Source organism: Scomber scombrus, chromosome 10 (genome assembly GCF_963691925.1).
Source record: "Scomber scombrus chromosome 10, fScoSco1.1, whole genome shotgun sequence".
Classification (NCBI taxonomy): Eukaryota; Metazoa; Chordata; class Actinopteri; order Scombriformes; family Scombridae; genus Scomber; species Scomber scombrus.
In genome coordinates this window covers 18,752,182-18,774,060 of record NC_084979.1, presented here as the reverse complement: position 1 = coordinate 18,774,060, position 21,879 = coordinate 18,752,182, and the positions used below count along the sequence as shown (strand labels likewise).

Below are 21,879 nucleotides of genomic sequence, written 5' to 3'. Positions count from 1 at the left end.
CTTGTCAAGGCCATCAGTGATCAGTGGAGGTTAAAAGTTACAAATCACCCCTCCTCCCCCACTCTGCCCTCCAACCCACCCCTCCCCCCTCTTTCCCCTCTCCTCCCCACCTGTCCTTACACTCGCCCAGGGGAAGGCCTCTAGGGGCCTGGGTCTCATTCATATTTGGGGCCATGGCTCCTGTTGAGGGTCTGCGGGGGATCAGAGGCAGCGGAGGGCAATTACTCCTCTGCTTTAATTGGCATTATCATTTTAGAAGGCTGACAGAGATGGATCACCTGGCAGGACCCTGCTACTGTTGGTATTGGAGCAGGGGGATGGAGGCGGAGGGATGTGGAGAGGAGAGAAAGAAGGTGTCAGACTGGTGGGCACAAGGAGAGCAGATAAGGGGAGAAGAAAATGTAGTTGGAAGAGAGGAGCACAAAATGAAGGGCAGAAGCGAAGAAATAAATCTGACACAAACATCAGCTTAACAGCCTGAACAAATAACCCCCATTACAGAAGAAAGGTGTGTAGAGGAAATTGTGTGGGCCAGTATCTCTCTGGGTCTGTGAGGATGTGCTAGCCCTCATAAATGTGTGTGTATGGCTGATTTTATGCTTGTGTGTGTGCAAGGCGAAAGGGCAGGGGAGGGGGAAGGAGGTGTATTAGTGTAACCCAGTGTGAAGCCTGGCGAGGGCCTAACGAGCAGCATGGCTGTGGCTCCATAACTCAGGTCCTGTAAAGCTGTCAGTGGAATTAAGAGGCACCCATTATAGGTGCCCATACGAGTGCCTCAATGCAAAATACCAGTCTTCTCCCTGGGGCCAGCAGCGCCAGATAATTTTAGATACTTAGTGAATCATCTTCAAAGCCAGAGCCAAGCTTTTTTATTTCTGTGGTTACTGCTTCCACACTCTATACACATTCTTATATTAGGTTCGGAAACTTCATTTGTGCTCTCTGAGTTCAAGTTAGCTTCCTCTTCTTCAGTGCTTCTTTCGTCACAGACTCCAAGTTCTCCCATCTCAGAGTACCCTCAGATTCCCAGTATCCCCGGAGGCTGAACCAGACAACACGCCACAAAAACACAGTGATGGATCGATGAAAAATTATTATGAAGCTGTCTAACCTGAATTATTGTTCTGTCTGTTGATAATCCCTTATTTGTCTCTTCCTGACATCCAACAGAATCTGTCAGTCTGACTAAAAAAAGCGAGGGACGGCTGATGGAAGATGATGAAGTGAGTAGAAAGAGGGGATGTGGGGCCCTCTCTTCCCGCCTCTTTTAAGGAAAGAACATACTTGAAGCGAATGCTGCTCTCTCTCTCTCTCTCTCTCTCTCTCTCTCTCTCTCTCTCTCTCTCTCTCTTTCTCCCTCTCTCTCTCTCACTCTCTCCCCCTGATATGAAAAATGAAAACTATAAGGGAGACAATAATAAAAATAGCAGTGTGAGTGGACAGGCCAGAGCAGTCCATTACTCACAGCTGCTTTGGGCTGCGTGGTAAAAATGTGCTGCTCACTGCAAAAGCATGCATCACCGCTGGCCCAAAACAAATGGGCTGTCTCCAACGTATTTACCTCCAATTGTTCAAGCATTTGTGGGGAGAGCTACGGCCTGTCCAAACAACTCAGGCCTGTCCATCTGAGGGACGAGAGAGTAGGTTATTGGGAGACATGATGAGAGAGATGCCGGATGCACTGCATGATAACAACATTGGAGAAAAAGGCTTAGGGAGGGTGGTGGGGGTTCTAAAGCTGTGAGAATTTGAAATTGTAGGTACAAATGTGTAGTTATAATATATAACATATATATAGTTATATTTGTATAGTTAAACAAAACTAATTGACAATCATTTTCATTTATCAGGCATATACGCTCAATATTAGACAGTTCCAGCTTCTCAAACAAAATATAATCTATTATCTTAGACTGTTGGTTGGGAAAATTACCTATAAGAAGACGTCACCATGAACTTGGATGGACAGTAGCAGGAAAAAGATGATTCAGATGAGGGAATGACCAGAGGCAAGTGAAGAGGTAATCATATGGTTGAAAAAGACTCTAGCATTAAATGCATCTTTAAATGTTCCAAAGTGGTTACAAATTCGGCTTGTGAAACAATTTTATGTGAAATGAGTTTTATTTAGGTTTAGAAATTCGGGAAAGGAGATAAGAGTGAAGACATCTCAAAATCTGTCTTTCAACAGCAGAAAAAACATTAATTTCTATGAACATTTGTTTAAACAGCAAGTTCATTGACCTGGAAAGACAAGCAAATCCTCCTGTGAGTTGTTATTTCTTTGTGTGAGTGTCCATATGAATGCGTGTCTGAGGAGTATCAGTTACATGATTAGAAATCTATTTGTTTTCCTTGTGAAGCCAATGATGATTTTGGAAAGCGAGATGAGGAGAAAAGGGAGTGTTGTGTGTAAACATAACAGAGGAGACAGAAGGTGCGAGGGAGTTTGATTCAAATAAACCACCAATTCAACTCATCTCGCCTCCCTATTCCTATTGACTTTAGTTTGAGTGTCCCTGGGAGGCTGTGACTAGAGACCTTGAATAGCAGATAATAATTTAATTTGGCTGAATGTTTTTCAGCACTTATCTTTCTATTCTTTCATTTTCGATTTAAAGGGCGATCAGAACAACATTGGACCCCCGTGGAGCTCGAGGCTGAGGCCTGAGCCGCCTTCATAGTGCAGCTTTACAGCTCAACATCTCCCATAGCCTAGTGTGATACAGCTGTGCTTAATGACAGAGCTCCATTCTTAAACGGCCCTCCTGATTAAGATGGCTCTCCACATCGCCCCCTGTTTATCTCCAGTGCGGTCGTTAGCCGGAATGAGCCCGCTAATGATGAGTAGTTTACAATATGGCACTCTGGCATAATCGGCCTCCTGTCATCATCTTGTGACAGAGAGGATCCCGCCCAATTCCAGCCTGTAGCTCTTTGCACGACGTGCATCTGAAAGACAGCAGATTTAGAGAGCATCACAGTGATAAACAGGAGCGAGTAAACATATTTCCTGTTATGATGATGTGCTTAAGTACGTCAAACATCGCCTGATGATGAGTACATCAAAATAATAAGCTGGAGGCAAAGCGGTAATCAGAGCAAAGCATCTCTCTTGTTTCCATCACATTCCAGGGAAATTTGCGATTGAGATGTATGTAACAACTGCATTATTATTACTCCTGCAACATCATCGCTGACTGCTGTAGGTTTGATGTGTGGGTGTGTGCGTGTGTTTGTAAAATGAGGATAGAAAATTTACAAAAAGTAATAAAATAAATGAAGCTAAAAGGAATAATGAAAAGGCCATTGAGAAGCGTACACAGATGAGAGAAAGTGAGAAGTATAAGAGAGGGAGAGGGAAAGAGAGAGCTGGTTATTTAATTTATGTGGGTAGAGGGAGAGAGTGGCAGTGATACATGGGTTTGTTAGTCAATTGATAAAGGAGAGGAAATTTCTAAAAAACATTCATCACAGAGAGATATGGCCACCATACATCACCTATTTGCAAACAACGAGGGCTAATATTTATCCCTAGAAGGGACAGAGTGACCCTCACACACACACACACACACACACACACACACACACACACACACACACACACACACACACACACACACAGACACACACACACACACTGTGTCACAACTCACCATGACCTAATTAAGCAAAGAGAATAGACCTTAATTGGAAAAAGAAAAGCTATATTCTAAAGAAAGCAAATATAATGGCAAACATCAAATCCCTTTATTGTAAAACTGAGTGCTTTTATACTGTTGTTGTTGTGTGTGTGTGTGTGTGTGTGTGTGTGTGTGTGTGTGTGTGTGTGTGTGTGTGTGTGTGTGTGTGTGTGTGTGTGTGTGTGTGTGTGTGTGTGTGTGTGTGTGTGTGTGTGTGTGTGTGTGTGTGTTTAAATACAGATACATATTACCCCACATGTGAGCTTTTAGTGCTGCAGTGTTTGTAGTAATGGAGTGTCATGAAGAATAAGCCCAGATAAGGGAAGCGAAGAAGAATCTGGTAGGCCTACATGGTTAGTTGAATGTTCTTACTATTTCCTCTATGTCAGAAAAAGATAGTGGAGTGTGTGTGTGTGTGTGTGTGTGTGTGTGTGTGTGTGTGTGTGTGTGTGTGTGTGTGTGTGTGTGTGTGTATGTGCATGCACATACACTAAAAACAGTAAGCCCTAGCTCTTGTACACACACACACACACACACACACACACACACACACACACACGCTTTCCCCCTGTAATGTATTAGATGTTGAATCCTTCTGATACATCGCCACAGGCTGAATCTTTTATCTTTCTCTCTTTCCTCATTCAGTCGACTACGTGCGTGGAGACTTTTAAATTGTCAAGGCTGAAATTTAATTATTTAATCCCCCGTGATCGATCATTAGTTAAAACGCCCGATCCACAAATCCTACACACACCCACCCTTTATCGCCACCCCCTCCAAACCACCCAATAAGACAGACAGCATTTTAAGGGAAGGGGGCGGTGGGTCATGTTTCATTCACACACACACACACAAAAAAAACCCAAACATAAAACAAACAATAAATACACTTTGCAATCCCCCACCAGCAGTTTCCATTTAATTCAACAAACAAACAAATAAATAAATGTGTAAATAAATATGGCCACTGTGCAGGATGGGTGTTGGGTTAATGTGTGGACGTGTGTGTGTGTTGGTGTTTGTTGGGGATGTATTGGGGGCGTCTTTGTTGCGACTTATAGTCCAGATGGATGACTTGTACGGGGGAGTGTATTTATTTTGCGGCGAGGCGACATCAGGAGATTTGTTATTCCCTGGCGTTGCCGAGTTTTTCACATTGCTCCACATCCCTGGGACCATATTTCATCCCCACACCCCCAATCCCCAAACAGATTTATTTACAGGCTCTCTTCCTGTACATATACACCCCCTTCCAACACATGCATACATACTGCTACAGACACATACTCATGCATATACACTATAAACAGCAGACGTGTTCAAGCACTGAGGACCACAAACACAACTCATCTGAAATCAAATGTATGCACACATGACTCGCTAACACGCAAATATGTACACACACAGGCCCGTTTTTTTTTGTTTTTTTTTTTACATCTGTGATGCAGCGTTCTGTATAAGTGTCCAATAAGGATATTCAACAGTATTGTAATTTTACCATTCTGTTTAGGTCCACAGCCTTTTCATGATGGGGGTATAATTGCTCTCATGTATTCCATAAAGCAGAGGGTCCTGTTCAGCTTGGAAAGAGGCAAAATGAGGAACCAAATAAGGAAGTTACTGGGCAAGGTCTGCTATAAATACCAAATGATTATCATAAATATGCCAAGGAAACTGTGCCAGACACTTGAATTTCATTGCTAAATTCTGCATTCATTTATTTGGCTATTTAACAAGAGTTTTTCTCAGAGGTTTGTCCCTCTTACAGTAAACAATACATGCAGCGATTCTAATGTGGGAGCATGGTACACCAGTTTGATATGCAGATAATTGCTTATTTTTATTGATTAGGCTTATTAGAAGTCACCTCCACCTGTACAGCCAGACTTAAGTACCAGAGTCTATTATGGGTTCATTGTTTTTTTGAGGAACTTACTAAATGTCCATAATCAGTGTGAATTCTGTCACATATATTAGCATTGTGATCCTTTACTACAACTCTACAGGCTAGAAGCTGATGAAAATCAATAATAAGAGAGTTAAAGTGCATACACAAACACTTTGAGTCTAAAAAAGAAAATAAGGAGGCTTTTTTCTTACTCCTTACCTTTGGTCTTGCAAAACAAGTAGCTGTCAGGAGGGGTGGGGGGTGGGACAGTTTCCCTGGAACACAAGAGAGAACAAGACAGAGAGAGAAAGGAAGAGACATAACTGAAAGATTAAGAGAAATGACGATAGAACAGGTAAAGAAGAAGGGTGCAAACAAAGTGTATAAGCCCCAATCTAAAACCATCCTTCACACCCCCTTTGCAGGAGGGAACCCAGAGCTTCAGTCTCTTAATAAAGGGGGGTGGATGTCATGAAATGCCAGGCACTCTGCTGAAATGAATAACCTGGGGATATGTGTGTGTGTGGGTGTAAGTGTTCATATGTGTGTGTGTGTGCACGTGTATGAAGGAGGAGGATGTTAGGGGTTCCTCAGCCCTGGGTCTCTCCTTATCTGTGTGAGTAATGATTCAGGCTGCCAGTGTGGTGGAGTCGCCCCATCTATAACCATTTACACACAGGCACACATACAAACAAATACACACACACACACACACAAGAGGATTAATCAGACAGGAAACGGGTCAGGTGGATGGACACAGCAGCAGGCTGGGTTCATCCATTCGCTTCTAAAACAGACGCTGTAAACACACAGGCAGAGTTTCAGGCGCTGACCGACCAGCAGCCTCACTGACAGCTTCACTAACACAGATGAAGAATGTTAAAATCTCACACACAAAGAACTCAAATGGCTAAAGAAAATACCTCATCATATTTTTTTCAGTCTTCAAACATTACTCACAGATCCATATAGACAGTGTAAGAGTTTCTGTAATCATTTTTCCTATCCATACTGGCCATTAAGAGATCAATTCCTATCTTGTCTCCAATGTAAGAGATGGACAAAATCCAGTATTCATTAGTCAAATCAAGTGGGTATCTTCCAAAGTTAATGTCCTCTTAGTACAAAATTCACCCATTTTGTTCCTCATTACTGGGCTGCAACAGAGAGAAAGGTGATAAAACAAAGAGGGGATTGTGTACTAAAAAGACAGTAACCTTGGAAGATTCATTCTTGTTTCATCTAACACAGATGAAGAATTATATTAGCTTCACTGTAGATGCTGTCCTCTGTCTCTTACGTGGTAATTGCATTATAAAGGGATCTCTTCAAGGCAAGTAAGGACAGGAAGAACAATTACAGCAACCAATAACTCTTTAAATGTACATTTGGGCATGTAAGTATTGTTTTAAGACAGACTTGAAAAAATGTGAACCTATCCTTTAATGATTACATGTAAAAATTGCAAGAATAGACAGAGGATGTGGATTTAAATATGAATGAATGAATCCTCTTCAAGTCAAAATCTTTGACTGATACAGAATTAAATTTTACTTGCGATTAGCCTGTTTGGACACACATCATTTAACACTGAAAACCATATACAATATCTCTTCTAAAGGGTACATTTTAGATTAAAGTAAAAGCACTTACAGAGATAAAATGGATAAACATTTCTGTCTAAGGAAACATTCAGCCAGTAAATAAAACTTCCATTACATTACGTGATGTAAGTGAACGTGAGTCTTTCGTAAACAGAGCTTGTCCTGTGGCTTTAGAGTAGGTTGGGGTGTGGTCCAGTGGTCAGGGAAATGGCCGGATGACCTGAACTCTGCTGAGTCATGTCCCAGGTGAGGGATAGAGCTGCCTCCACTGGTCTCCGGGACGTGCACTTAACCTGCAGTAATTACTGGAAACAACACTGAGAACATGGCAACATGGAACTCGTGGAAGTGGCTGGAAGATTTTAAATTACTCTGAGCCTCTTGAGGCACACTGTGGGGAAGCCTGCCAGGATTGTAATGTGGATGTTCAAGTTGTTTTCATCCTTTGGATTTAAATATCAGACTGGAGCCCATCACTCTGAAACAAACAACTAAAAGAACATATTTGTAATTGCAATGTATAACCTTTGCATCCTAAAATCTGTAATACAGGGACAATTATTAGATAAATTTGGGATTGCCTTCAGCAGCAATCACACTTGTATGGATAATGACCTTACAAAGTGAAGGCACAAATGGTCAACATTGACTGGGTTAGTAGTGAAAGGGAGGAGGAGAGGAGTAAACCAGAGAGCGAAAAGCGAGAAATCAGGAGGTAGAGTGGTAAAAAAAAAAAAAAAAAAAAATAGGTTAAAGGGGAAAAAAAGAAGACAAAAAGTGGAGGAAAGAGGAAAAGAGAGAAAGAGAGAAAGAGAGAAGGACCCTGCGAATGAGACCCAAATGGCTGCTAAAAATCATTAATCTTGTGGGGATCTATGTCAGCGAACGGCGGCGACACAAAGAGCTCTCGGAGCAGCAAGGAGAGCAGCTCAGTGACCCGAACCCAATTGGCTGAGAAAGGCCCACCAGGCTTTAATAGACTTTTGCTGATCCGACACTTGTTTGCTGGGAGCCACAAAGAGGCGATTGCAGGGGCTGACAGGGGCCTGCAGGCCCGGGGGCTCAACTCCTGGCCCATGATAAATGACCCAGGGTGGGCAGGGCCAGGGCCAGAGGAGAGGGGTGAGAGAGCTGAGAGGCAAGGAGGTCACCCGGCGAGGGAGGGTGGACAGAAGAGGAGAGAGGAAGAAGAAAGGGATACGGAGGATTGAAGAGTAAAGATGTTTGATAAAAGCATCGTCTTTGGATCCACAGTGAACGACAACAGGTCCAGAGATTATGACACGCAGGGACAGTGCAGGGTGGGAACCTCCTCAGGATGATCAGTTCATCCTGAGGAAAAAGAAGCAAAGAGAGAAAAAATGAGAAAGGGTGAAAGGGAGGGCAAGGAGTAAGGAAAATCAAAAAACAATAGAGGAAGGAGAGAGGAGCAGCAGAAAAGCAACATCTGAAGAAAAAGAAGCGCCTGCTTGGCTCTTATGCCTAAAATGCCCGGTGCAGCACCCACCTCTAGATCAATCATGCCCACACACTCACACAGTGGCACAAAACTGACCTGGGGTCAGCCTGCTCATATGGACAAGCTTTTTCTGGTTTTTGCAGGTGAACAGTGGAAATGAACCAACTCTGATCATAAACAGTTATACATTACACGCCTGACAGGAGAATAAAAAGTCTTCTCAGATTTTATACAGAGCCACTTGAGACTGATTAAAACCCTTTCATTACTCTTAGCTTAATAACATACTGGTGCTGTACATGCAGTGGATGATGCATTTTTTCCAGAATATTATATGAAGTGGAAATTTAATATAAACCAGAGATATGGTCTGACAGCTCCATATGCAGACAATTAAAGAAGGCCATTACAAAGGATGCTCCTCAATGCTGACATGTTAGAGAGCAGAGAGATTCTGTGTGAAGCAAAATAAACTAGTAAAGAAAAGATCATTATTATATGTCAGTTTTATAGGCACAATTGAGTCAACCATTTAAAAAGAGAAACAGGCGCTACTTATTAGTAGAAATGATCATAATCATGTTTTCAGTACATCATAAGAATTTAGTTACTTAGTTACGTTTCTTCAGAATTACAATGACCACTTATTGGCTTTGAAAATACAGATGTAAATTGTGGTTATGACCAGAGAATACGGGCTTTAATTATGTTATGCCTGCACTCTGATATTTGGTTCTTGTGGCGTCGCCTCCATTCTGTGGTTACGCAGCCCTAGTTTATAATAAAACCCAGTGTTATGCACAAGCCTCAGCAAAGAGCCAACTGGAAGGAAGCCAAACTATTGTACATAGCATTGCAATTTACATTAATGAAATGACCACTGCAAAAGGCAGATTTATTGTTCTTTTACTTCTGGGATTAAGCCAGTACAGTGCGTACTGACATTTATTTGTTGTTATATTTACAACATGTCAATCAGAGACATCTAATCTCAGAAAAGGCCTACAATTATGCCTTGGCCTCCCTATCATATTTTCATCCCTCCCCCCTCTAAAAAAAGAACTGCATATCACTGATGATACACATCAAACTATTAGCAATGAATAAATGCGCCACCAGAGGCGCCCTGTCACAAGAAATAAACCCTAATTTTCACTGCAAACAGAACTCACGGGGTAAATGGTGAGACTGTAACAGCTATGATAACCTCGGTGAATAATTAAGACTGTCAACAGTAGGCCTGTGCACCAAGAGGCCAGGCAGAGTGGATTTAAAAAAAAAGATAAACAATTGATGTTCACTCAAATCGATACTTTTTCATATTAATGAGATTGCCAGACTTTGCACTTATCTCACCTCTTGTTTTCCTCAAAGACTCCTCAGTCAATTATCCCTGATGGGGACATTAGCTTTCTTCGGAGGCTGGCCTTTGCCTGTTTACACAGACGACACGTCTTAATAGTACATGTTTTCATAGAGATAATCGATCAGTCTGAAGTAAACAAGAATGTCTGAGTAACTGTGCAGTTGTATACGCACCATGTTAAGATTGGGGATGCAAAAGGGACACCGTATATATAATCAAACTCAAAGTTTTAGAAACAAATGTAAACTGCCCTAAACGTTTCTGCTCAGTCTTTTTTTTTTCTTACTAGCATTTGCATTTTATGCCACAAAAGAAAAAAGAAAAGTGAATTAATGCAAACACCTGTTTACACACCGGGATTCAGTTTTGAAAAGTGCATCATCCAGTTGTAGTGATACATGCATTTTGAATTTGCTATAAACAATTTTGAATGTTGGCAAATTTACGTCATTTTTAGACATATTCCCTTAGATTCATTCTGTACGACAACACGAATACAAAATAAACCACATGGCAGCTGTGTGGTCTATAACAGTGAGTCAAAAGGCTGAACAGTTTAAATTCACAATTGTCATTTTAAAAGTTTCCAGGTGAAAACTTCCTTGCAATATACGCTTTAAACAAATCTGCAGTCAAATCAAAGCAGCAACGGGTAAAACTTGTGGAGGTGGAAGCCGAAGCTGCACAAGCTCGTCTCTTTTCTCCCTCCTGCGTCAAAGCTCATCAAAGCGGCACTTCCGAAAGCACCGTCTCTCCATCTCCATCCCTCACTCTCCCTGTCACAGGCCTTCCAGGACGGCTACCTTCCGTTTTGTTCTGCAGCATTTCCAGGAATGGTCGGGGGGACCATTACAGTTAATCATTACGCACGCCAAAGACGACCAAATAAAACCAACTGTTTACCTCAGAGAGACAGAGAGAGAGAGAGATAGTTTGATTCTGGCTCTAAAAGAAAGAAAGGAAAAAAAGTATTCCTTGTTGTCACTATATCCTCCCATTGAGACGAAGTTTGAGTTCACCCAGATCCAAAAGGGTCTTGGCAACGTAAACCGGCCTCCGGACAGCAGGTGTGCATGCATGGATAGGTCCCCGGGTCGGCACTGATCAGTGTAGAAATCCATATTAGTACAAGGGAATCATATCTCTTTCTATAGAAAGTCCACGGGCCTCCTGTGTGAAACCAGCGGGCCTGTTGCAGGTGTGAGATGTGAGCTGTGGGAAGCTCGGCAGCCACTGCAGCCTCCGTGCGTCAACTGTTAAATGTAACATTTTAAAGGTGATTTTATTTCTGTTATTCATTCCTAAAATCCGTAGGATGGGACTCTCATTAGGGGCGAATAAGCAAGCATCAACACTTTTTTTCGCTGTCCATAAGCACACGGATCACTTAATAGATCATTAACCACCGATATGCTGCTGACATGGACGCTTTTTTACATCTCGTCTCTCCATTACAGCCCGTTATTACCGAAGGGGGAGAGCCGCCGGCAGGCCTGCCTGGATCTATTAGACGGTGGACTCGGGCTATATTAGAGAGCATTACGACCTAATGGGGCTGCCGCCGGGTCGGCCCCGCATGGAAGAGGTTTTAGAGCAGCTCGGCACGGCACGACTCGCTCAGGGCGCTTTTGAAGTTGGAGCTGAGAACTGAGAAGCTCGCCTGCAGGTTCAGCGAATAAAAAGAGAACAGTTTTAACTACCTGAACGTTTTGATACCGGCAAGAAACAGAGGTTTGAATTTGTGCATCAGTGTATCCAGGCTGCTGCGCTCTGAGGCTGAAAGAAATAAAGTAGTAATCTGAGGATGTTAGATGATGACCATTCACTCTCTATAAAAAAATCATACAAGGACTAAAAACAATCCAGAGTGGCTTACAAGTGCACTTTAATTAGCTTCGAATCAAAATAACCTTATATAGTAAACAGTTTGGTCTAAATAGTGCTATTAAAACTAGTAATCATAGCCTAATAATAAATACATTGTAGTTAAAATAATAATACTGATAACAAAAATAATAAAATAAGAGAAATAGGTAAGTAATAGTCATAAATCAGTCTGCTGATTCTGTCAAGTTTTTGGTGTTTGCTTAAAAATTGCTTGGATGCTTATAAAAGTATTGATATTCCCTTTAAAACGTGTAATAATAATGTATCATTTTAAGATTTTATAATTTATATTTGTATCTTTACGTACAATTAAATTACCAAAACTTTAACTTGAATTTGGTTTAAAAATAGATTTCAATATTGTAAACCATATTAGGATATTATGACCTGGTGAGTATGGGATATGATTTATGGCGTGAGTTGGATTAAGAGTTCATCTATTGATACACTGCCTTACAACTCAAACCAAGTAAGAATTTAAAACAAACAAATAAGCCTTTCATTATCGGATCTCATCTATGGCAGCCTCCTCTTACATCCAGCCTGATCAATACGCTCTGGTCGCGGCTGTGCTCAACCGTGGATATGAGGTGGAAAGGAAATGATAATCCAATCGATCCTTCAAATGGACTCATTTACAAGCAGTTTCTTTTTTTTGCAGAGAAGCGAGACATTTTGCTCTCTCTCCCTTTTTTCATTTTTTGTTCGAGGGACAATTAAAAATAAAGATCAGATCAATGATGCGCCTATACATGCTGGGCAATCAACCTACCTGTTAGTGTCAGTGAGGTGATTAAACATGTGACACTCCGTGTTTATGAGACTGAGGTGATAGGGATTAATTGTTGTCAGTCGTAATTGCGGAATGTGACCTTTAAAACAAGCAGTTAGCGCGGAAATTTAAAAAGAAAAAGAAAAATCCAAGCACAAGATAAAAGGAAATCTGTGAGGAGCATCTGAGCAGCTTTACCGGTTCGTGTGTTGCCCACGCAGGGGCAGCCTTGAGCCTGTTTTCTGGTGAATCCCCTGTTCAGATGCTGCCCGGTGTAAAACAGACTGTCCGAGCCAAGAGCAGCCTGATGTGGGAATCTGGGAGTAATAACATGCCCTGGACAAAGTCATCTTACTTTTACCAGAAAAAATACACTCAGTCCACAGTAATACTAGTGGAGGATTATACAAATATATATTAGACTGTTTTGGTGGTATCATGGCAAAAATATTAGTGCATGAAGTTCAGTGCAGGAAGGTTACTGTGTTGTCACTATTGAGTATCACACAAACATAAGTTGTGCTTAGATTTTATTGTGATTCTTATTTATGAGCTAAAATACTGACCAAAGATGGACAAAGTGTATGTAAGCAAAGTGTGTTTACGGGCTAATACATTGTGTCCTTGTTTGTGGGAAAGGTCAGGATTCAACTTTACAACACTGTAAAAATGATGATGAACTGCATATGTATTTGCTGGAAAATACAATCTGTCTTGTAATTGGTTACTTTGTGGGAAATGTGTGTAAATAAATATCAGCTGTTAAAAAAAAGGGGGGGGGGGGGAAAGTAATTTAAAGAGTCAAATATGTCAAATTAATCTTGAATCTTAAAAATGAAAAGAAAATGATTTGTCTCCAATCAATTTGTTTCAAGCACTTTAATGACAAATATTATCACAAAATGAAAATATTCTTCTCGACAGTTAGACAGCTGTGCTTTTGGAAACAACTGGAACAATAGTAATTCTTGACTTTCTCACGTTACAGTTTTAATATTGGTTTTCCAAGGGAGTGTTGTGCCAAATGAGTGTTATTAAAGTTTTTTTTAAGTTTACAGCACTATGGCCAATAAATCACTCACATGACTCTCATTGAGGTCTGTCATAAGATAAGACAGAGACAGGGAGCTTTGCGTTACACCGGAGCTGAGGATAGTGTCCATGAAGTGGAGGCATTTCTCTCTCCCTCTCCTCCACTTTCCTCCCACCTTCTGCTTTTAGGGAACTCGGTCAGCTGACTGTCTGTAGCTGTCAAGACTGTGTTGTGCGCCCTCCTCTCCTCTGTTCTCCTCCTCCTTCTCTTCCTCTATTTCAGCGCGAGTCCCGCTCCCATTGGAGAGTTGAGCGCTACGGATCCTGCCTTCCAGCTCGACGTCACGGTGCGCTATAAGGATAAAGCGCTGGCTGGCTCCAAGCGCAGTCTGCTGGATACCAGAGAGTGGGAGAGAGTGAGAGAGGCGAGCCTTTGAATCTCTGCGGTGCAGAGCTGGAAAAGCGGCTTCTCAGCGAAAATCAGACGCCCTATTTACTCTGCTTATTTGTTCCTATTATTTTCCTGGAGAAAAAAAGGGACTTACAACCAAGAAGTTGCAACGAGGACTGGTGCCCGTCTCAACGAACAAACGTGGTATTTCTTTTATTATTATACCCTATTTATGTAGATTTTTTGTGAGTACACTTCTACTGAAAGGACTGAGCTTTTTTTTCATTTGCACTGAAGCGCATTGCTTTCTACCTCTGCCTGGTCTCTCTGCCAGATTATCCCAGTAGAAGTAGGCTATATGACGCAAACCGAGAGCAGAGCATTAGCCTGAAAGTTTTCCTCCACTACTTTTTTTCGTTTTCCTTTTTTTCCCCACCAATCATACGGTGTTTCATGCTAAAGCAAGTCAGTGCGCAGCGGTGGAGGGAGCCAAAATAACTATTGCATGAAACAAGAACGGAGAGAAGAGACGCTGATTAATAAGTCAGTTTTTGCGACGCTTGCAAGTACCTTTGCATATCTGCAAAAGAGTCGCGACAGCAACATGAGTGCAGAGCTGAGCATGGGCCCGGAGCTACCCAGCAGCCCTCTGGCTCTGGAATATGTCAATGATTTTGACCTGATGAAGTTTGACGTGAAGAAGGAAGGCCTGGCAGGGCTCGAGCGCAACGGGGTGCGCCAGTGTAACCGTCTCCAACCCCAAGGCTCTGTGTCATCCACCCCCATCAGTACACCCTGCAGCTCGGTGCCCTCTTCACCCAGCTTCAGCCCCACAGAGCAGAAAAACCACCTAGAGGAGCTGTACTGGATGCCGAACAACGGGTACCACCAGCAGATAGACCCGCAGACACTAAGCCTGACCCCAGAGGACGCAGTGGAGGCCCTTATTGGAGCCACAGCTCACGGCCACCCTCCACCTCCGCATGTTCAACAGCAGCTGCAGCAGCAAGGCGCTTTCGAGGGCTACAGGGGCCCGCATCACCACCACAGCCACCATGGCCACGGCCAGCAGCACCATCACCCATATGCTGGGGGCATCCCCCACCACACCGATGAACTGTCCGGGCACCCCGGCGGACACAGCCACCCACACAGCCAGCACCACCATCACCACAGTCAGGACCCCGACAGCCCGTCCCCGGTCTCCCCAGAGTCCCACCAGCCGCTCCATCACCATCGCCACCATCATCACCACCATCCACACGGCCACCTGAGCCAGTCGGGGCATCACGGCTCCGGGGGTGGACTCAACGTGGAGGACCGCTTCTCCGACGACCAGCTGGTGTCCATGTCGGTGAGGGAGCTCAACAGACACCTACGGGGATTCACCAAGGACGAGGTCATCCGTCTCAAGCAGAAGAGGAGGACCCTGAAGAACCGGGGCTACGCACAGTCCTGCCGGTTCAAGCGGGTGCAGCAGAAGCACGTGCTGGAGAACGAGAAGACGCAGCTGATGAACCAGGTGGAGCAGCTGAAGGCGGAGATCAACCGGCTGGCGAGGGAGAGGGACGCCTACAAACTCAAGTGTGAGAAACTGACGGGGTCAGGGGCCAATAACGGGTTTCGCGAGGCTGGCTCAACCAGTGACAACCCTTCATCACCAGAGTTTTTCATGTGAGTTGTCATAGCCTTTTCTTGTGAACCCCTCACAACAAACTTTCCCCTCCACCCCCCATCTTTCCTTTCTCCACAAATGACTGACTGGCTGATGAACAAACGATGATAATCCACACCTCCCATACTGTTTATGATTATACTAATAACGGTAACAATTAGCCTATATTCATATTAGAAGAATAATCCATCGAATAGTATTCTCATATATAATCATCTCTCCATCCACGTGTCAACTGAGATACAAAGAGCAATGTAGAGTGTCTGATCAGTCGCAGCATCTTTGTAGATTAGTTGCTTGTAGTGAAGAGACTTTTTTTTTCTTCAAAGAGGAGGATCGGCTGATGAACTTTTTTTCCCCCTCCTTTGAGGCTACAGCTTTTAATAATTTGTAAGTAGTGTGGGATGGCGTCGAGGCAGTTGTCTTGTAATTTTGTTCTCCAAAAATGATGACACTGTTATGAAACAACAAGTAGGCCCGGCCTCGCAGCCCGCAACACTTGAGACTCACATTCGACAAGTGGGCCCGTATAATCTGAGAAAAATCTCCAAAAGCAAGACTCCACTTTATGCAAATTTAACTTCTGTCTACTAACCTGGGGGGTGGGAGGGTGGGGGGTTGGGACATTTTATGCAACATCTCATTGATTTATTGCCTGCTTGGTTATATTCGAATATATATTGAAACAAAAAATCTGCATTAAATATTAATCCTGCATGCTGGACATGTACGGTAATAATTTCTATTTTGTACTTTCATCTTCTCGTGTATATTAAGAGCATGTTGTTGATCTGCGCTTCTCCATAGTTTTTGGGGGGTTAGAGAAATGCAGCGGGGACAGAACAGCAGGACTGCCGGTGCAGTATCATATGGTGTGGGTTTCTTTGGGCTTGTAAATATTATGCAACCGCAAAACTGCACAACAAGATTGAGGAGGCTGGTTTGAACTTCTTTCTTTCTTTGTGTTGTGATTTTATCTCATTTTATGATTTTATGATTTTTTTTTATATTCTAGGGTAATAATTGTGACAGGATTGCATTTTTTCCAGTTGCATTTAAATACAACAAACTTTGTGTGTCAAGTGCACTTTTGGATAATTATTTGTTCAGTTTTCATTTTGAATTTTGTGCAAACCTCCCTCCAGGAAGACATACTATGATACTATATTGTAATATTATTCAAGTAAGGCCTACGTGCAAAAGTTTGAGAGTAATATTTGGGCACATGTGAGGCTGAAAACATGTGGCCACAATATTATTGGACCCAGATTGCACAGAAGAGGCTGTTGCGCACCAAGGCGAGGTTACAAGTTTTCTACGTACTGTTAAACAGCAGTATAATGTGGGCACATGCTCTCTGTCATTTTCAATTACACGTGGCTTTTGTGGCTCTAATTCAGAAAGTGCTGTATTCACTCTCCAAGAATCCTCTGCAAAGGTCTCATTCCGATTGGCGGCCACCTGTGGCATTTCAACACTGGGCCTCATATTGATGATTTATATTTTTTAAACAATATTTAGAAGAAGTGCAGCAACATACTTGTCAGGAGATTTATTAGAGTTAATATTTAGATAAGCGTTTTAATACAAGGTTTGACTATTAATGCTCTATGTTTTCCTGATTTTTTTTCTGCCGGTCAGTAAAAAAGGGGATTCAGGTGGTGCAAATTCTCAAAATGAAAACAATGTGTATGTTATGTAATACATTTTTTTTGGTCTTGGTCTTGTGTTTTATTATTATTTGATGATTCTGGTTCTGCTGGCCAGATGCATAGTTAAAGTTTTTATTTTCATGATTTAAGTTAACAACTGTCAGATCATAACGAATAAGCATGGTGCTTGCATTTAAACTATTGTTGAAAAGTCATGCATTTAAACAATCTTTCGTTTTTTACTGATTCAACTGTGTTGAAATCGAACTGAAACTGCAGCAGCGGGTTGTTGTTTTGTTTTCACCAATTCCATGTACTTTGCGATGATGGGGATCAATTTTCAATCCTGTTTATATAAATAATAGTTAAACACTTAAATTTGAACTGTTCCATTCAGGCTGGTTTCTGTTTTGTCTTATTTTTTGGTTGTTTTTGGAAGAAATTGTTTCCTATTTTGCTTATTAAAGTCATTCAAATGGCAAGAACTCCCTCTCAGAGTTTTTTTCTGCACCCATAGGACAGATCTGTGATGTGATGGCAAAATCATGTGCAGATTGAGTCATATTAGCAACACATTAGCACTAATTAATTATCCCACACACACACAGACACACACACGCTGCAGAGACAGTCGCGCCAGAGCACACTCACTTTACTGCCAAAAATAAAAAAGAACAGGTTGTCGATTGCAGCCACCGCAGTAACAGTTAAGAGGAAGAATTTTATGCAGAGCTTTTGGAAAATTATTTTCTCTTTTAAGAACCATTTTGCACCGACCTCTAAACTGCATGTCATTTGTCCGTGGCCTTTGTTTTATTTTCTAACTTAAGAATCATGTGGGAACTTTGGATCAAAGCCTGCTGTGATTAGATCAGGACTTCCACCGGGTCTTGCCGTTTATGGCGCTGCAGGGAGATTCCTATACATGCTGCTGGCCTCTGCTGTCATGCTGACTTCTGCAGAAACCCCGCCGTTACAGGAGCGCACGGTAAAAGGAGATCTTTGACCTTGCAACATACCGGAGAAGAGACGAAAAACCCCAGATTTAAATTAAGTGTTGAAATCATTTTTGGGTTTCGGAATGCATGGCTTTGAATACACGCAGAGGCTCAATCTGGTGTGGTGTTACACAATTTGAGCCTTAAAAAAAAAAAAAACTCGACCCTGTCGCCTAATGCGCTAAACCAGACCTCAGCTTCACAATAATCCCGTGTGCGCGCCTGCGGGTTTGATATTTTTATGGTTAACATTAATGGAGTTTATGATTGCCATGTGTCAACACGCTTGCAGCATATTAGAAATGCATGCAAATATGCGCCCAACTTATCAAGTTCAGGGATTTAAAAAAAAACAAAACAAAAAAAAAACATTTGCTTCACAACTGGCCGTGAAGCGTTAAGCATTAAAACACATTTCGAAGCAACAATTATCAACGGACACTGTCATTCTTGAATCTGCATGTGCAGATAATGTGACAATAGGAGCAGAGAAGAAGAAGGGAGTAAGTGTTGATCTGGTCCGGGTCTAGAGTTTCTGGTGTCAGAACATTATCTGCCCCGTGTCTGCACATTCTCAAGGACAAAACCGCTAGGAAGAGAATCAACCAATGAGTCCCGAGGAAGGCGAGTCTAGTTTACATTCTCTCTCTCTCTCTCTCTCTCTCTCTCTCTCTCTCTCTCTCTCTCTCTCTCTCTCTCTCTCTCTCTCTCTCTCTCTCTCTCTCTCTGGACAGCCACTGCAGCCTGGGGGCATGAGTGCAGCTGGGGTGAACCAGGAGAAAGAGGCGTATATTTACAGTTATGATAATAACACAAAATAACAAGACACATCTGGTTTTTTTATTGTCTAGTGGGGATCATTCTCACCTTATTCTTTATATAGATTTTTATATAAAAGCTGCTGCTGCTGTGTGTGTGTGTGTGTGTGTGTGTGTGTGTGTGTGTGTGTGTGTGTGTGTGTGTGTGTGTGTGTGTGTGTGTGTGTGTGTGTGTGTGTGTGTGGAAACCAAGCTCTGTGTATTATGTATAGTATCATATGGTCTATTATGACTTAAGAACTCACCACACTTGCTGAGACCCAGCTGGACGCACACAACTGAAAGAGAAAAGTGTATGCAGGCTACTAAATCAAACAAAATAACCATACAGTCATTTCCTTTGCAGATAAAGAATCTGTCTGACTGTCAACAATTTCACAAAATAGGCTCAAATTCAGTTTACACCTCCTTTAAACTAACTAAACTAAAAGTAATAAATGAATATTTCACCATTAAAAAATGGGAATGGTATTGAAATCTGATGGACCCATAACACAAATCGACCCAATGAGGTGTATCTGTGTAATATTTTGTTGGATTTTCACTGATTTGCGTCTTTGCTGACTTATTTGAATTATGCAGTATGTGCATGATTAAATTTGTGCAGAGATGACAGCCCCAGGACAATTTGTTTGTCATTTTCTTACATGCAGGAACCTTTTTTTAAATTTTGTGAAGAGCATGTTTTTGTTGAGAACCAATGATGTGTAAGACTTCATAGAGAAATGTGTTGTGTAAAGAGAAAGTAAGGGGAAAAAAAGGCAGAGGGGGAAAAGTAGAGGAACGCATCAGCCTCAGCTCAGCGGAAGAGCCAAGGACACAGTGACCAGGCGTACTGTAATGATTTTAGTCTCCGATCACACATTCACGCCCCCCCACAGAGATCCTATCTGCATTCAGCCTGCTCTGCCAGCCTCCACCTCCAGCTCCTTCTATGAGCAGCAGCAGCACTGAGGAGCCTATGGACGGCAGCCTCAGACGTGGCCGGCTTCTGTTTGTCGCCTGGACCCCACAACGTTTTAAAGCTCAATATCCTGTGAGCTACTGCAGCTCAGCAGCTTTTAGACACTCTCACAGTGTTAGTATTAGTTCTGCTGCAGGTATTTCAAAGTCGCTGAAGTGTGTTTGCACATTTCTCCCTGCTCCATACATTCAGACATTAAACACCAGGAACTCATTTGCATCTTGCATAATTTGTGTTAGAGCGTGAGGTGATCTTTGTGTTTAATTTTACTTTATGTATTCCTTTTATGTATGTATACGGTTATTTTAATTCAATTGTATGGTGCTATCATGTTGATTTCATTACATTTAGTTAAAAATTCCATTGAGGCACACACATGCACACATATACAAGCAGTCCATCTCCCTGCAACACCAGCAGTCCATTGACTTTCATTGGAAGTGACTTGCCTGCTACTCTAAATCACAATGATTTTCCTGGGGAATTAAAGCAGGCTTTACCCCAGGGGACACACATACAGACACACACACACTGGAAAGAATTAACCAGTTACTGAGTGTGAGTGTGTTCAAAAGCCAGTGAAAGGGCACAATGAGAGAGCAGGGATGAAAGAAATGTGTTGCTCTAATTAGCCTTTGTGTTTTACTTTTCATACCCGGTTGTCAGTGTCCAAGGCGCTGAAAAGCAGTCGCTTGCGTTTTCCAAGTATTCGCCACATCTCATAGGTGTGGTGTGCGTGTGTTTCAGACTGGCTGCTGGAATCTCACAGGTTTTCAGTGTCACTGGAACCCGAGTCAATGGCAATCAATCTTCACCATCTTCCCCTCGTCTCTCCCTCATCTTGCTCCTTCCGTCGCCTTCATCTTCTCTCCCTCAATCCTCAGCCGAGGGCCCGGCCTTGTCTGGAGTTCAGATCAAGTCAGCGTCACTGCATCTGTTATTCATCTCCAGCCTGTAACATCCCACACACTGCAAACACACACACACACACACACACACACACACACACACACACACACACACACACACACACACACACACACACTCACACACACACAAATACACACACAAGATGCAACCCAAATAATGGCACACAAATAATGACATCACTCCTTTGACTAACACACAGAGTAGAACAAACAAACAGGTGGAAATAATACGAGGGAGCTTTCTATGTGTACACAGATCTGTTATTTAAAATTACAGTATGTGGTTAATTATTTAGTTTTGCACATTAAATTTAGATGTGGGCAATCATATTTGTCAGATAAAATAATTTTACATATAATAAATGTTTGACCTTAACTCTACAATAAAAATTATTTTGTAACTGCAAGTTCACGTTACAGGGCCGTACCGTGATTACATCAACATTAGTGACAATATCTCAAAAGGCTCCATTTCCACACGGTAGCAGACGAGAAGTAGCTGCTGCTTCCCGCTAACCTCGTCCACCGCAGCCTTTCTTTGTGATGAATGTGTATCTTCATGGTCACAACCAGTCAATGGTCTGTATGATGGATACCTATGGCCATGGCCGCAGTGAGTCGATGAAAGTGACCCATGTGTACATCTCTGCTTCCGGGATGTGAAACCCAATTCCGGGTGGGATTGATCCATGTCTGGCCACTGCAGGGCTAAGGCCAGAGGGAGAAGATAAGAGCAGACACCAAGCGGTCAATGATGC

General features: G+C 42.4%; 1 protein-coding gene across 1 annotated transcript; it reads left to right on the top strand.

Annotated features, from left to right (window-relative positions):
* The first annotated feature begins 14,091 nt into the window (after positions 1–14,091).
* Positions 14,092–17,914, top strand: mafba (MAF bZIP transcription factor Ba). The gene has a single exon (XM_062428014.1). The coding sequence runs from the start codon at positions 14,591–14,593 to the stop codon at positions 15,761–15,763; it is 1,173 nt and encodes a 390-aa protein (XP_062283998.1). The 5' UTR covers positions 14,092–14,590; the 3' UTR covers positions 15,764–17,914.
* Positions 17,915–21,879: the final 3,965 nt, after the last annotated feature.

Bases quoted from the DNA above. Each gene is read 5' to 3' on its own strand.
- mafba (XM_062428014.1), top strand. From the start codon at position 14,591: ATGAAACAAGAACGGAGAGAAGAGACGCTGATTAATAAGTCAGTTTTT.